The following is a 14,241-nucleotide window of genomic DNA, read 5'->3' as shown; positions in this document are numbered from 1 at the left end:
CGAGCTTTTTGGGTTGCCTGCTATTGCAGGAAAACGAGAATTGCAGGTGGTAATGCACTTTTGGAGTCGTGTATACAAATAATCGAAAATGAGCGATATTTGTTTGGAATCCATGGTTTTCGGGGTTGTGGAGATGAATGGTCCCATGTCCGAGGGCGTTTCTGTCCACATGTGGCTAAGAAGCCCCTATGAATCCTTCGGGGTCACATGGGGGATGACATGTACGGTCTATAGTCGGGATGAACCTTGTAATCAATTATTATATTAAATTGTCTATTGTTAGAGTAGTTGGGAGTTCAAATATTTTTTATAAAAAACTGATCTCCCCGTTCGAAGGACGGGCATTTCAGCTAGTTTAACAAATAAAATACAAACCAGGGACATACATAGGCGATAGGTTCTGGTGGTCCGGACTCAGCTCCCCCCCAAAAGGTGCTTTTCTGTAAATTTAGTCTAATTTTAGGGGCGATTTTACAAATTTAAAAATTTTTTATCCTCAAATTGAAATTGCCCCCCCCCCTCTAGAAAGAAATTGCTGCGTATGCGCCTGATACAAACAGTAGAGTGAAAGTGGGTTACATTGATTGTAACTATCGTTTTAAGAGTGATTCGTGCAATTAAATAGTGATATTCATTGGTTAAGCTCAATTTAGGTGACAATCATTTTCTCCTCTGCATCGATCGGCATCAGAGTGGATAAATTTCGAACTAATTCCAGTGAAAAATTGTATGGGTGCTGAACGCCTATCAACAATCCTCTATAAATGTTGATCCAGAAGCACCCATCTAATTAGTTAATTATTAGTGTTTAGCGTTTCTTTCCAGCACCGAGGCTATATGCAACTTGGATCTACAGTTTCAAATGAGATCCGAACCACCGCAATGCGCTGAAACTTAAAACCTTCCAACTGGGAATCGAATCCGGGACTTCCTGTGTGGCAGACATCTCCTAGGCACTAGACCTGTCTCAAATCCAGTCTCATGTGTAATTATAATAAATGTATAAATATTTCTAACGTTAGTAGAAACGGCGTTTTTTGTGAGGACCCTGCTATGATCCAAGCTCCCAACAAGTGCGCCTTGTGGACAAACATCGTGTAGTTTTCTCTAGTTATTTCCGGCTCCTCCCACTTTCTTCATTTCACCATTATCGTCTTCTTTCTTAAATTTGTTACATAATCACTGGAAAAAAATTCAAAATGTTGTTTCTACTCTTTCTACATCTCGTGGTGTAGACCAATGTTGTGGTTGCAATGAGATACTTACCTAAAAGAACGCCAAAAGCGATTCTACTAATGTAATGTCGTATAATGCATTTCTCTTCTTCCTAAGATGCCTCTATTGACATGTAATGAGCTCTAATAACTTTATCAAGAACGTGGTATGTATAAGCTTTAATGTATGACATTTTAACGAACATTCGTAAGACATTATAATATTTATACATGCCATCAAATGTGTCATTGTGACTCTATTTTATGTTTGCAATTCTAAAAAAAGTACATTTTTATCTAAAAGAAGGTGACTGAATGAGAAATTGAAGAAGAATACATGTTGATTTCGAAGTTACGACTACTTACTTTATAAATTTATACTTTATTCTCAGGTTATCGAAATGACTAATGAAAAATATATAACTACAGTAGTTATGGAAATCAAAGAAATATGATTCGAAATGTTGTTTTGTGTAAATAAATTTGTAGTTACAAATACATTTATAAATAAATTTATAAGTACAGAAAAGGAACATGCCATACACATCGTTATTTTAGAGAACCTATCCTATTCATTGAAAACCATAAAGTGAAAATTGTATGTAAGAGAATAACACTTACACAAATAATAAGAGAATATATATATACTGTATTATAAGTAGTCAATTTGTGATACTTTTATTGAAGTTATAGCATTTGTTCCAAAGAACCAAACTGAACATGCCCATGACTATATTATAATGAAAGAAACACAAGAGAATATGAAGATAAATATGTGAGTAATGTTTTAGCTTATTGTATATTATTTAATCTTAAAAATAATGTAAATGATGTCGAGGAAATATTATCTTGTAAAACAAAAACTGCTTTTCTTTACTAATATGACCGCAAAGGGGGTAACCGTAGCAAATATTGATGGAAAACGGGTCTTTGGGGAGCCAGTTTATTTCCTTTGTTTATTTATTTTGTTTATTCAGTTATGAGTATTTCAAGTTTGAAGTTACTGACGAAGTGCCTGTGGTGCACCATCATGTAAGTAGCCAACTATGAGAGGGATACACTTTACACAAAAGCTCTTTCAATTTTCAAAGGGCCCGTGACACATCCATAAGGTGTCTGGCCCACAACAATCGATTTTGATGAAACTTGGTAGACTAATAGGACACTTTGCAGAACTAATGTAACTAGCAGGAATTTGTCGAAAAAACTGTAGTTTCTGAGATATAATCGATTCATTAAAGACGACATTTGTCGTGATATCTCGGGAACGGCTCCACGGAAAACAAGCAAACTTTGCAAGCCATAGTAGATACATGATAGCTTTAAAATGAATTAAAACGAATTTTCTGCACATGCGCAGAACTTCGCAGAATGCGCAAGTAATTGTGCGCATATTTCGAAAACATGAAGACTGCGATATATTTTTCTCTTACTTAGTTTGAACTACATGACAAGTATAACATAATGCAAGAAAAAAACTAGACTCAAAGGTGAGCGTTTTCAAGCAATTGAGGTGAGAAGATGTTGGGGTGGTCTGCCCCCGGACACCCGCCTCTAGTTACGCACTTTGTCTGGCTTGTCAGTCCTACATTTCCATTACAACTGTGCAGAAGTCATATAGTTAACGTTAATAGTTGTCATATTCGGGGCGTAGTGATATCAAGTACTGTAAGTCATCAATGTTACACAACAGAATTAAGAGAGCGTAAGGAAACACTATCAGTCCTATAGTCGCGGTCTATTCGAACACATCACTGTGATGCTGGCATCTATGCTTCAAAGAAACGTGCCAAAATCATAGGTCATAGGGTTTACTTATATATATAGTTATTGTGGCCATGAGACGAAACATTTGGTGTTGTCTCATCTCGTCGCGTGAAACAGCCTCGTCACAAACATGAGATGCTGGTGTCGTCTCGTGTCTTTGTCTCGAAGCCTGGCCGGTGTCGTGTCGTCTCGTAGAACATTACGAGAAAACTCGTGATAAAAATGAAAGGAAAAGCGACTATATGCTAGTAGTGACCCGAACAAGCCTGCGTAACTACCGTCGTGCATCTCTTACGTTAGCCTTTGCTTTATACAACTGGGTAGTATTGCTACGAGACGAAACGGGATATTGGGCTGTCGCATCTCGTCTCCTTACAACACTGTCGCGTGTCTCGTCTTGCAAATAATAGACAGGTCTCGTCTCGAAGTGTTTGCTCGTTATCGGGACGAGCGTGGCAACACTAACTATATATAGGTAAGCCTATGGGCTATGATTTTGGCATGCTTCTTTGATACATTGATACCTGCATCACACTGATGTATTCCAATAGACCGCAATCATAGACCTAATAATGTATCCTTACTCTCTGCGCAGGTGCAGACAATTCGTTTTAATTTCGTTTCAAAGCTATCATGTATCTACTATGGCTTTCAAAGCTTGCTTGTTCTCGGTGGAGCCGTTCCCGAGACATCACGACAAATGTCATTTTTAATGAATCGACTGGCTCTGAATCGAATCTCAGAAAATACATCTTTTTCGACAAATTCCTGCTATTACGTTACTTTTGCAAAGTGTCCTATTAATCTATCAAGTTTCATCAAAATCAAGGGTTGTGGCCCAGACACCTTATGGATGTGTCAGAGGCCCTTTAAAAGTAGTGGAAGAAATAATAAAAAAAGGACTTGAACCATATAAATATTGTTACTTTACTATTTCAACAAAAACGAAGTTACAACTGTGCTGATGACCTTTACGGGGATGGAGATTTCACAAGTTTGGTTGGATCTCGCATAGAATTTGTGTGAGAGACCATGAAATCTACGAGCAGCCCTGTCTATGGCTGACCTAATTCATTAAGCGAATGTCAGCTTCTTTTTTATATTTTCGAAATAAACCAATATACGTATTCCTTATTATAAGTAGAAGAATGCAGTTCGTAATAAGTTAATAATAAAAAGTCTTCAATAAGAAACTCATATAATCTTTAACAGAAAATGGATAAGGAAAGTAAGAAGAAACGCAATTATTATAGCAATAATAACATCGTTAATAAGTAAGCAGTAGTTAGTATAATCATGACTTGTTTACAAACACGTATCTTGAGATCTTTTTTGAGTACTCTATTTAGAAAGTTTAGAATATTTAGGTTTTTTTTCATATAGTTCACTGAGAGTCAGCTTTGTTGGGTTCTTAGATTGTGGGAACTTTGCCCATATTACAAGTAACTTTTGTCCTCTTGACCTGATTTACAGTCGTGAAATTTAAAACCGAAAGTTATAACAGAAGAAATTGTTTTGCAACTATAAATTTTGGTATTTATTTTTTGTACGATCTTGTACTGAGTGAGAAATTCTAATTTGTAATTGTAAAAGTTGTAATATTTGAAAGAATGTAAAGAAATATTTTTTCATAGTCTTGTAAATAATAAATAAAAGTTAATATTTTAAGTAAACACTTTTGTAATTTTCTTTAAAAAGATTCTAAAATGACGGCTTATATTTTGATGTCCCTATTCAAATTACCCGTCCCGAAAACAGATTCGGATTCATTTTAACCAATTTGAAAATACTTATTACCAAGACCTTTTAATTAACTTGATTGTTATTACCTACGATTACAACTAGCATGTTCGAAAAAAATGTGTGTGTGTCACCTTACGAAAAGACAAGCAAGCTGCTAGTTCGCTACTGCCAGGACAATGAATGAAAGCTGTCACTGATTATAATCAGTGGCAACGAAAGTTTGGCAGCATATTTTTTTTTATAAACTAAACATGTAAACTTGTACTCGAGCATCTCATTTTATTTGGTTCGATGTTATTTATCGATTTATACATATATAATGTGTTTGACAATGTTATTTTTAAAGGAAGAAAATCAATCAACATTCTGGACTATATCTCATTAACTAAGTAATGTAGTCTTAGAATTGGTGTAATAAAGATCTTAATGACAACGACGACGACTTCTGTATAACTTTGGGGAGGCATTGATATGTGTGTAGTTCCTTGTCACAAATTCGAATAAAGATATTTATATCCAGGGAGGCCAATCCCGAAGATCAGCGCGCATGGTTAATGACGATATAATTCAGTTTCACTTTTATATCAGTAAGTAGCTGTAACAAAGCATCAATTTTCATATCTACGAATAGGAAGAAATGTCGTCAGGATAAAACCTCTTCACAACGATTTCTTTAATGTAGAATGTTCTATATATTACTATATGTATATATTTAGTAATAACCCAAAATTACATTAAAATAATGACAAGAAAAATTCTAATGCATGCTTTGGAAATCTATATATATATAAAAAATAAATGACTATGTTTGTTACATTATACCTCTTGAGCCATCCTACCGATCTCAATCAAATTTTCAACATAGATGAGGTTCGAACCTAGGATATCTTTTATAATTTCACTTTGTCGGCACAACAAAATGATAAGAATGTCGGCGCGAAGTAGAATTCGGCGCCCCTACTCTCACCACACCAAGCTCTTCCTTCCTTTTTTTTCTTTTTACTTATAAGAAAAGCAGCAGATATTGTTATACTACACTGAATTTTTATTAAGCTGTACGCGAGATTTTGGCCCACGAGGTTTTGGCAGCGAGGTTTTGACCACGCGATGTTTTGGGTGGTGAGGTTTTGGCCCGGCGAGATTTTGTCTGGCGAGGTTTTGGGCGGCGAGGTTTTGGCCACGCGAGGTTTTGGGCGGCGATGTTTCGGCCGCGAGATTTTGTCCGTATCCCTATTTTGGTTTATTTTACTACATGTTCTAGAAAAGTCTACATGGGTTTTTACATGCGCGTATGACATTTCGTTTACCTCAATATTATCAATGGAATGATATATGTCTCGTCATAGGAAGACTGTTAGGACTACGCATGTCATTCTTGGAAATATGTGTGTCAGTGTTAAGAGAAATCAAGTAACAAAAGGTACAATCCGATTGTTAACAGTTAATATTTTTCACTTTAGGAATCTGCTATCAGGATCACAAAACTATTTTATGCACTAAGCATACAAGTTACAAAACACTAGTTACTAATGTGTATTTACTAATAGATGAAAAGTGAACTCAATTATACTAATTTTCCTTTTATATCAACTAATCTTGGATCACATTTAATTCACATTAAACGTAGACCGTACTAACTACATAAAGAGAAACTTGCTCTGAAAACACTGGTCAACAGTGAAAATGCTTCGGAGATAAAACTAACCAATTGTTACTAATTTTAGGGTGCTGATAACGAATATGAAATTAGTTTTTGAAGATTGGTTCGGATTTCAAAGAAATAAGTTATCACCCGATGTGCTTTGCTGGACAAATTAAGGGTTCGTGGCAACAGGAGCTGTCTACTTATTTCAATCAACTTCCATTGTTTGACGGCCAGTTTCATTGCTATTTTCAGGGACATACGCAGGGGTGGGTCCTGAAGGTCTTGACACCCCGACTTCTTTGTAAATTTAGTCTAATTTCAGGTGAAATTTTACAAATTTTAATATAATTTAGCTTCAAATTGTATTTGGACCCCCGAAAATCTTAGGCCGCGCCTCCATTGCATCCGAATGCGACTGCGAACGCGAATGCGAATGCGAACTGCGAATTCACGTGCCTCTACTACATCCGAAGTTTTGTGTATGCGAATCAAGTTGCAATGTTTCTTTCAAACCTTCAATGTGATATATTTTTGCTTTAAAATTCATATTTTAAAGTTTTCAGAGCAATAATAATAATAATAATAATAATAATAATAATAATAATAATAATAATAATAATAATAATAATAATAATAAATTTCCTTTGTGTGCAAAATAGAGTGAATGTCGCTCCTGTTATTATTATGCTTCTGTGGTAACCGCTATTTTCACTTTAAAATAAATTAATTAAATAAAATTTGAGATTGCAAAATCAACCAACTTTCTAAGAAAATTTTCTCCAGGAGTAAAAAAACCATTTTTGCTGTTTCACACATATTAGTGAATAATTACATGTATTCGTAAAATCATTATTTGAGGGACGAAGAGGAAATATAAATTGAATAAAAAGTTGCGGTTCGTGTATTAATTAAATCTTAATATTTTAGAGAAAACAAAGAAAATTATATATATATATATATATATATATATATATATATATATATATATATATATATATATATATATATATATATATATATATATATATATATATATATATATATATACCTTCCAAACCAAGTTCTTTACTTACATCTGCCCATAATTTGTTCACGATTTGTCGTTTGTGGTAATCTGGATGAGCTTGGTTCACAATGGAACTTTATCAAATACACAATTTATTAAAGCATCAATATCTATTTCGATTTTTATTTTTATCTCCGCACCTCGCAACATCGTCTGCTTTCACGCAAAACAAACTTTCTTCTCTCACGCGCTCAATTTCCCTCCAGACGATCCTCCGTTTGCACGAGTTCGGACGAACAATCCCAGCATGTTGGGATCGTTCGCATTCGCATCTTTTCGTCGGTTTTCGCAATTCGCAGGTCGGAACTAGTCGAGGCACTCCTATTTATTTAAGCGTGCTAGGAAATTCGCAATCGCATTCGGAAGCAATGGAGGAGCGGCCTTAGGGTCCCTCCCGAAATAAATTCCTGCGTAGTGTCTGGCTATCCATATTACTCGCGCTTCATTGCTAACAAAGAAATATCAACCACTTCACGGTATTGAAGAGTTTGCCACAGAAAATATGTTGTGTAACGTTCTTTTGTAGTTACAATTTGCCATCTCGAACGTATTGGCAAGATATTGGGAGGGTGGGTGGGTGTTAAGTCTTATGTTATGTAGTAATATTTTTTAAGAACTGGAAACACTGTTTCTACGAAATTTAGATTTCATTTGTTATTCAAGATGGAAAGTGTTGAAGAGAGATGGTGCATAAGGCACGAGGCACGAATATTTCTTCCATAATTTTAAAGTTAAGTTTGTTATTTAAGTGCAATGAACACACTGCAGTTATTATATGTACTTTGTGGTTTATTTTAAGTGTTAGTTGAAAACAAGCGATTAGTAAGGTACAATAAAAACTAAAAACAAGTATTGGAAGTTTCCATTGTTAGAAGACAGTCCATTACCAGTTAAGTAAATCGCGAACATTTAAGAACATAAGCATAAACAGTTTTTTTTTGGTCCTCCAGTGCCGAATGGAGGAAGTGTTGTGCCAAGAAAAAAATAGTAAGTGAATCATTCACACATTCATATTGACTATATGTGTGTAAAGACAGTGAGTGTTAAGAAACAGACGCAAAATTGACCTAGTGGACTTATCACGTAAGCGCCTACGCATTCAGCTGTGCATTGCAATCTGAAGAAAAACAAAGGGGACATATAGCAGTCACGTAGCTAAGTATATTTTTTTGTTTCTTTTTACTTGTGTAAAGGTCTGTTGTTATAAGGACTTCAGGTAGAAATATCACAAGCAATGGATTCAAATACAAATTCTCTTATAAAGGCAAGAGGCCTAGCTAAAGCTTCTCTTACAAGAATGAAAACATTTGTTGAACAATTTGGAGCAGACGGTGATGTAATGCAAATTCAAGTTAGGTATGCACGTTTACCCAATATATTCAAAGAATATGATGAAGTGCAAAAACAGCTTGAATTAAAGGACGAAAACAATGAATATACACAGGATAGAGAGTTGTTTGAAGTTACTTACTACGATACTCTTGCAAAAATGACGTCAATTGTTGAAACAGCTGAGAAGGCTAGTAGTAGCAATAGAAGTTCGTCAGGTGATTCAGCCGCGAATACAGGGTGTCTAAAATTACCAGTCATAAAGCTACCAACATTTAAAAGTCAAGTTATAGATTTCAGACATTTTCATGATACTTTCAGTAGTTTGGTTGTAAACAATCAAAGTTTAGATGATATTCAAAGATTTCATTATTTGTTGTGCTCATTATCAGGTGAAGCAAGCAAATTAGTTGAGAATATACCAGTGACAGGTAAAATTTCAAACTTGCTTGGGAAATGATATGCAAAAGGAGTAATAATCCAAAGCTAATAGCAACTGCTCATGTAAAGGCATTGTTTTCATTACCGACTGTCAGTAAAGATTCAGTGGCGGACTTAAGGACATTATTAAATCAAATTATAAGTAACGTAAATGCACTTAAGGCGTTACTGTTAGATACTCATTTGGAGGATATATTGTTATCGCAGCTAGTTTTGGAAAAGCTAGATGAACAAATACGTAAAGACTTTGAAAATCAAACAAATAGGGAACAGTTTGCTAGTTTAGAAGAACTTCATGTCTTTTTAGAAAATAAATGCCAGGCCTTAGAATTAGTAAAGTCTACACAATCAAAGTTGCATGTCAGTAAATCTAATGTTGTCAAGGAAGTAAAAAAATGCTAGACAATCTTATGTGAGTACTAATGTTTTGTGTTCGTTTTGTCAACAATCATGCGTTGCAGAAGTGTAATGAGTTTCAGAAATTAAGTGTATACAAAAGATTAAGTTTTGCGAAACAGAACAAACTTTGTTTTAATTGTTTGAAAGTTGTCAACCATGTAGCGAAAGATTGTTTGCTAAGTGCATGCAAAATATGTAATGTCAAGCATCACACGTTATTGCATAGTGATTTTAAGAAATCACAGCCTAATCATGCTGCAAGTGTTGAAAATGATTCTGTTACGGAACCTGTAGTGGAAAAGTCAATGTCTCAAGGACAGGAAGTTGTTAATACTAGTACTTATTGCTCTGTGAAGCTTAAAAGTAATGTGCGTGTTTTACTTTCAACTGCAGTTGTTCAAGTTAAAGATTGCAATGGTAAATTACATATGGTTAGGGCTTTGCTTGATAGTTGTTCCCAATCTCATTTTGCAACAGAATCTCTCATTCAAAGGTTAAAATTAAAGAAATTTCCTATCAATGTTCCTGTACAAGGTATTAATAATGTAAGTTGCAACGTTAAATACGGAAGTAGGTTACAAGTATTCTCTGCTGTAAGTGATTTTAGTGTAGATGTTGAGTGTTTTGTATTGCCCAAAATAGCGGGAAATTTACCTGATGCTGATATTGACATTAAAGAATGGAACTTTCCACCGAATTTACAGTTAGCGGATCCTAATTTCAACAAGTTTGGTAAGATTGATTTGTTGTTAGGTGCTGGAATTTTCTTTAGTCTACTCAAAGCAGGACAACAGGTGCGTCCAGGAGCATTTCCAGTTCTCCAAAATACAGAGTTAGGATGGATAGTTTCAGGACAATATCAAATGCCAAAGCATAACTTCACGCCAGAACATCGAACATTCTTTCTGCACAACAACGATGATTTAATCCATCAGCTGCAGAAGTTTTGGAAAATAGAAGATATTCAAGAAACTCCTATATCAAAAGAAGAAAGGGAGTGTGAAGAACATTTTGTTGCAAACACTAGAGGACATTCAACAGGACGCTTTATAGTGAGACTGCCATTCAAACAAGAAGTGATCCAGTTAGGTGATTCTTATAAGACAGCTGTTCAGCGTTTGCAACAACTAGAAAAAAGGTTAAATAGATGTCCCAAGTTGGGCACAGATTATGTGGCATTCCTTGAAGAGTATGAAGCTTTGGAACATATGAAGGAAGTGGAAGGCAGCTCTAATATTACTCAAGGATATTACTTGCCTCATCATCCAGTTATTATGGAAGGTAGTACTACTACGAAGACTAGATTAGTATTTGATGCATCCGCATGCTCAACTAGTGGTATTTCACTGAACGATGTTCTCAAAGTTGGTCCAACTGTGCAAGACGATTTGCAGTCAATTATATTAAGATTTCGCACCTACCCTATAGCTTTTACTGCAGATATAGAGAAGATGTATCGACAGATTTTGATTGATGAGCGTGACTGTAAATTCCAGATCTTGTGGAGAAGATCAGAAGAAGAACCCATTAAGGTATATGAATTAAAGACTGTCACATACAGAACAGCTTCAGCGCCTTTCCTTGCTACTCGCTGTCTCCAGCAATTAAGTGCAGAAGAAGCTTGTGAATATCCGAAGGCAGCACAAATTCTCAAGAATGACTTCTATATTGACGATTGTATTTCAGGGGTTGAAAGTTTGGAGGAAGCTTTAAAGATAAAGGACGAATTAATACAAATGCTACAAAAGGGTGGTTTTTTGCTAAGAAAGTGGTGTTCCAACAGTACTGAATTATTGGAATCCATCTCTGAAGAATTGAGAGAAACACAACTTCCATTACGCTTAGACGATAAGGGTCAAGTCAAAACATTAGGATTAGTTTGGCATCCAGCAACTGATCAACTTCAAGTGATGAATGGATTTACTCTAAATCAAAGGTCGAATAATAATTTAACAAAACGCAAGATGTTGGGTATTATTGCTTCAATCTTTAATCCGTTGGGAATTGTTAGTCCAATAACAATCGTATGTAAGATAATTCTTCAAGATCTGTGGCAAGCAGGATTGGAGTGGGATGAAACACTTCCTAAAGAACTACAGCAAAGATGCAAGACAGTACTTGAATTAATTCCTTCTTTATCAGATATCAGTGTAGACAGAATGGTTCTTCAGTCAGGTACCTTGATAGACATTCAAGTTCACGCTTTCTCAGACGCTTCAGAAAAGGCTTATGGGACATGTGTGTATTTAAGATCCGTCAACAAGGATGGTCAAGTTACTTCGAAGCTATTATGTGCTAAGTCCAAAGTAACGCCCATAAAGAAGACTTCCCTGCCTCGCTTAGAGTTATGTGCAGCAGTGTTGTAATCAAAACTTGTCAAGAAGGTAACTAAGGCATTAAAACAACGAATATCCCAGGTATATATGTGGACAGATTCTATGGTGGTCTTAGCATGGTTAAAAGCAAATCCAAATAGATGGAAAACATTTGTTAGCAATCGAGTTGCTGAGGTACAAGAAGTGGGAGGAGAATGGAGACACGTCGCTTCAAGTGACAATCCTGCAGATATTATATCAAGGGGAACAAGTCCTGACAAGTTAATACATAATAATTTGTGGTGGAACGTTCCTCAATGGTTACAGTGTTCTTCACTTAATTGGCCTAAGACGGAGCCTGCCCCACTCAGAGAGATTCCTGAACAGAAGAAATTAAAATCAAGTTACTTAGTGACAACTCAAGATAATAGTATGATCGAAAGGTTCTCTACTTTGAACAAACTTCAGAGAGTCTTGGCTTATTGCACGCGGTTTTCCAAGAATGCTAAAGTAGAAGCATCAAGAAGAAATGTAGACGCTATTACTTTGGAAGAAATTGAAGTTTTAATCAGACTAATACGAGAAGTTCAAAATTCAGTTTATGCTAAGGAAATGGCTGATCTTGCAGAAAGTGGAAGAGTTAGCAATAAGAGCAAACTCTTGTCTTTCAATCCTTTCATATGTGATCAACAATTACTAAGAGTTGGTGGGAGATTAAAGATGACTGAACTTGAATTTGATGCTAAACATCAAATTATTCTACCACCAGATCATCACCTAACAAGACTAATTATAGAACATGAACACAGGCGATTGCTACATTCTGGATGTCAGTTAATGCTAGCATCACTAAGGCAAAGGGATTGGATACCTAATGGTAAAAATGCCATCAAGAAAGTTATTAGAAGGTGTATTACATATCAAAGATTAAAGGCGTCTGGACCAGAACAATTAGTGGGACAACTACCAAAACATAGAGTAGAACTAACAAGACCTTTCACAAATTCTGGAATTGACTCTGCCGGTCCTATTTACATCAAATCTGGTACCAGAAAGTCGAAAACAAAGGTGAAGTGCTACATTGCAGTGTTTGTGTGTTTAGCAACAAAGGCTATCCATCTCGAAGTTGTGAGTGATCTTACTAGTCAGGCATTTTTAGCTGCTTTGAGAAGATTCATATCTCGTCGAGGTAAATGCAAGCATATCTATAGCGACAATGGAACTACGTTCATGGGTGCCAACAAGGAACTTCAAGAAATCGCAAAGTTGTTGCATACAGCTGACCATCAAGAAAGGATTAAGAATTTTGCAACTACTGAAGGAATCCAATGGCATTTTATTCCGCCATATTCGCCCAACTTCGGTGGTCTTTGGGAGGCTGCAGTGAAGTCCTTTAAATACCACTTAAGAAGAGTCATGGGAATGTCATATCTCACGTTTGAAGAATTAACAACATTAATCACACAAATAGAAGCTTGCTTAAATTCGAGACCACTTATAGCATTATCCAATGATCCTAATGATCCAGTAGCATTAACTCCGGGTCATTTTCTTATTGGTCAACCATTGACAGCACTACCAGAACGTGACTTACATCAGGAGAAGATTAGTTCAATTCAAAGATGGCAAAGGATCCAACAACAATTTCAACAGTTTTGGAGAAGATGGTATATGGAATATTTGTCACAATTACAAGGAAGAAATAAGTGGAAGAGAAGCTGTGCCAAGATGCAGCCAGGTCAATTGGTGGTTCTCAAAGAAGATAAGCTACCTCCTCTATCATGGAAATTGGGAGTCATCACTGAAGTGCATTCTGGACCTGACGGTTTGGTTCGAGTGGTTACTGTTAAAACTTCCAATGGTTTATATAAACGCTCAATTAGAGGACTTTGCGTTTTACCAAATAATAATGAATCGTAATGTCATTCATGTTAAAGTATATTTATTTCCTGTTTTAGTCTATTTTATTTGTTGTTATATAAAGTTTTGTTTTCTTTTTATAAAAAAAGGTCACTAGCCCTTTTTTGGCGGGCGGCATGTTAAGTCTTATGTTATGTAGTAATATTTTTTAAGAACTGGAAACACTGTTTCTACGAAATTTAGATTTCATTTGTTATTCAAGATGGAAAGTGTTGAAGACAGATGGTGCATAAGGCACGAAGCACGAACATTTCTTCCATAATTTTAAAGTTTAGTTTGTTGTAAAAAGAAGTTAGCACCACATATATGTTCTAATACTTGTTCTACAAATTTGCGGTACTGGCTACACGGATAAAAGCCACGCGTGCCATTAGCAGTTCCAATGATATGGAGAGAACCGGC

General features: G+C 35.6%; 2 protein-coding genes across 2 annotated transcripts; both read left to right on the top strand.

The window, feature by feature from the left end:
- Positions 1 to 9,627: 9,627 nt before the first annotated feature.
- Positions 9,628 to 11,970, top strand: LOC145689408 (uncharacterized). Its single transcript, XM_081763563.1, has one exon. The coding sequence runs from the start codon at positions 9,628 to 9,630 to the stop codon at positions 11,968 to 11,970; it is 2,343 nt and encodes a 780-aa protein (XP_081619689.1).
- A 72-nt stretch (positions 11,971 to 12,042) lies between these two features.
- Positions 12,043 to 13,839, top strand: LOC145689407 (uncharacterized). Its single transcript, XM_081763561.1, has one exon. It carries the CDS (start codon positions 12,043 to 12,045, stop codon positions 13,837 to 13,839), a length of 1,797 nt encoding a protein of 598 aa, XP_081619687.1.
- The last annotated feature ends 402 nt before the right edge of the window (positions 13,840 to 14,241 follow it).

Source organism: Thermobia domestica, chromosome 7 (genome assembly GCF_964235325.1).
Source record: "Thermobia domestica chromosome 7, izTheDome1.hap1.1, whole genome shotgun sequence".
NCBI lineage: Eukaryota > Metazoa > Arthropoda > Insecta > Zygentoma > Lepismatidae > Thermobia > Thermobia domestica.
Note: the sequence above shows the minus strand (reverse complement) of the source record. Positions and strands in the feature narration are given on the sequence as shown.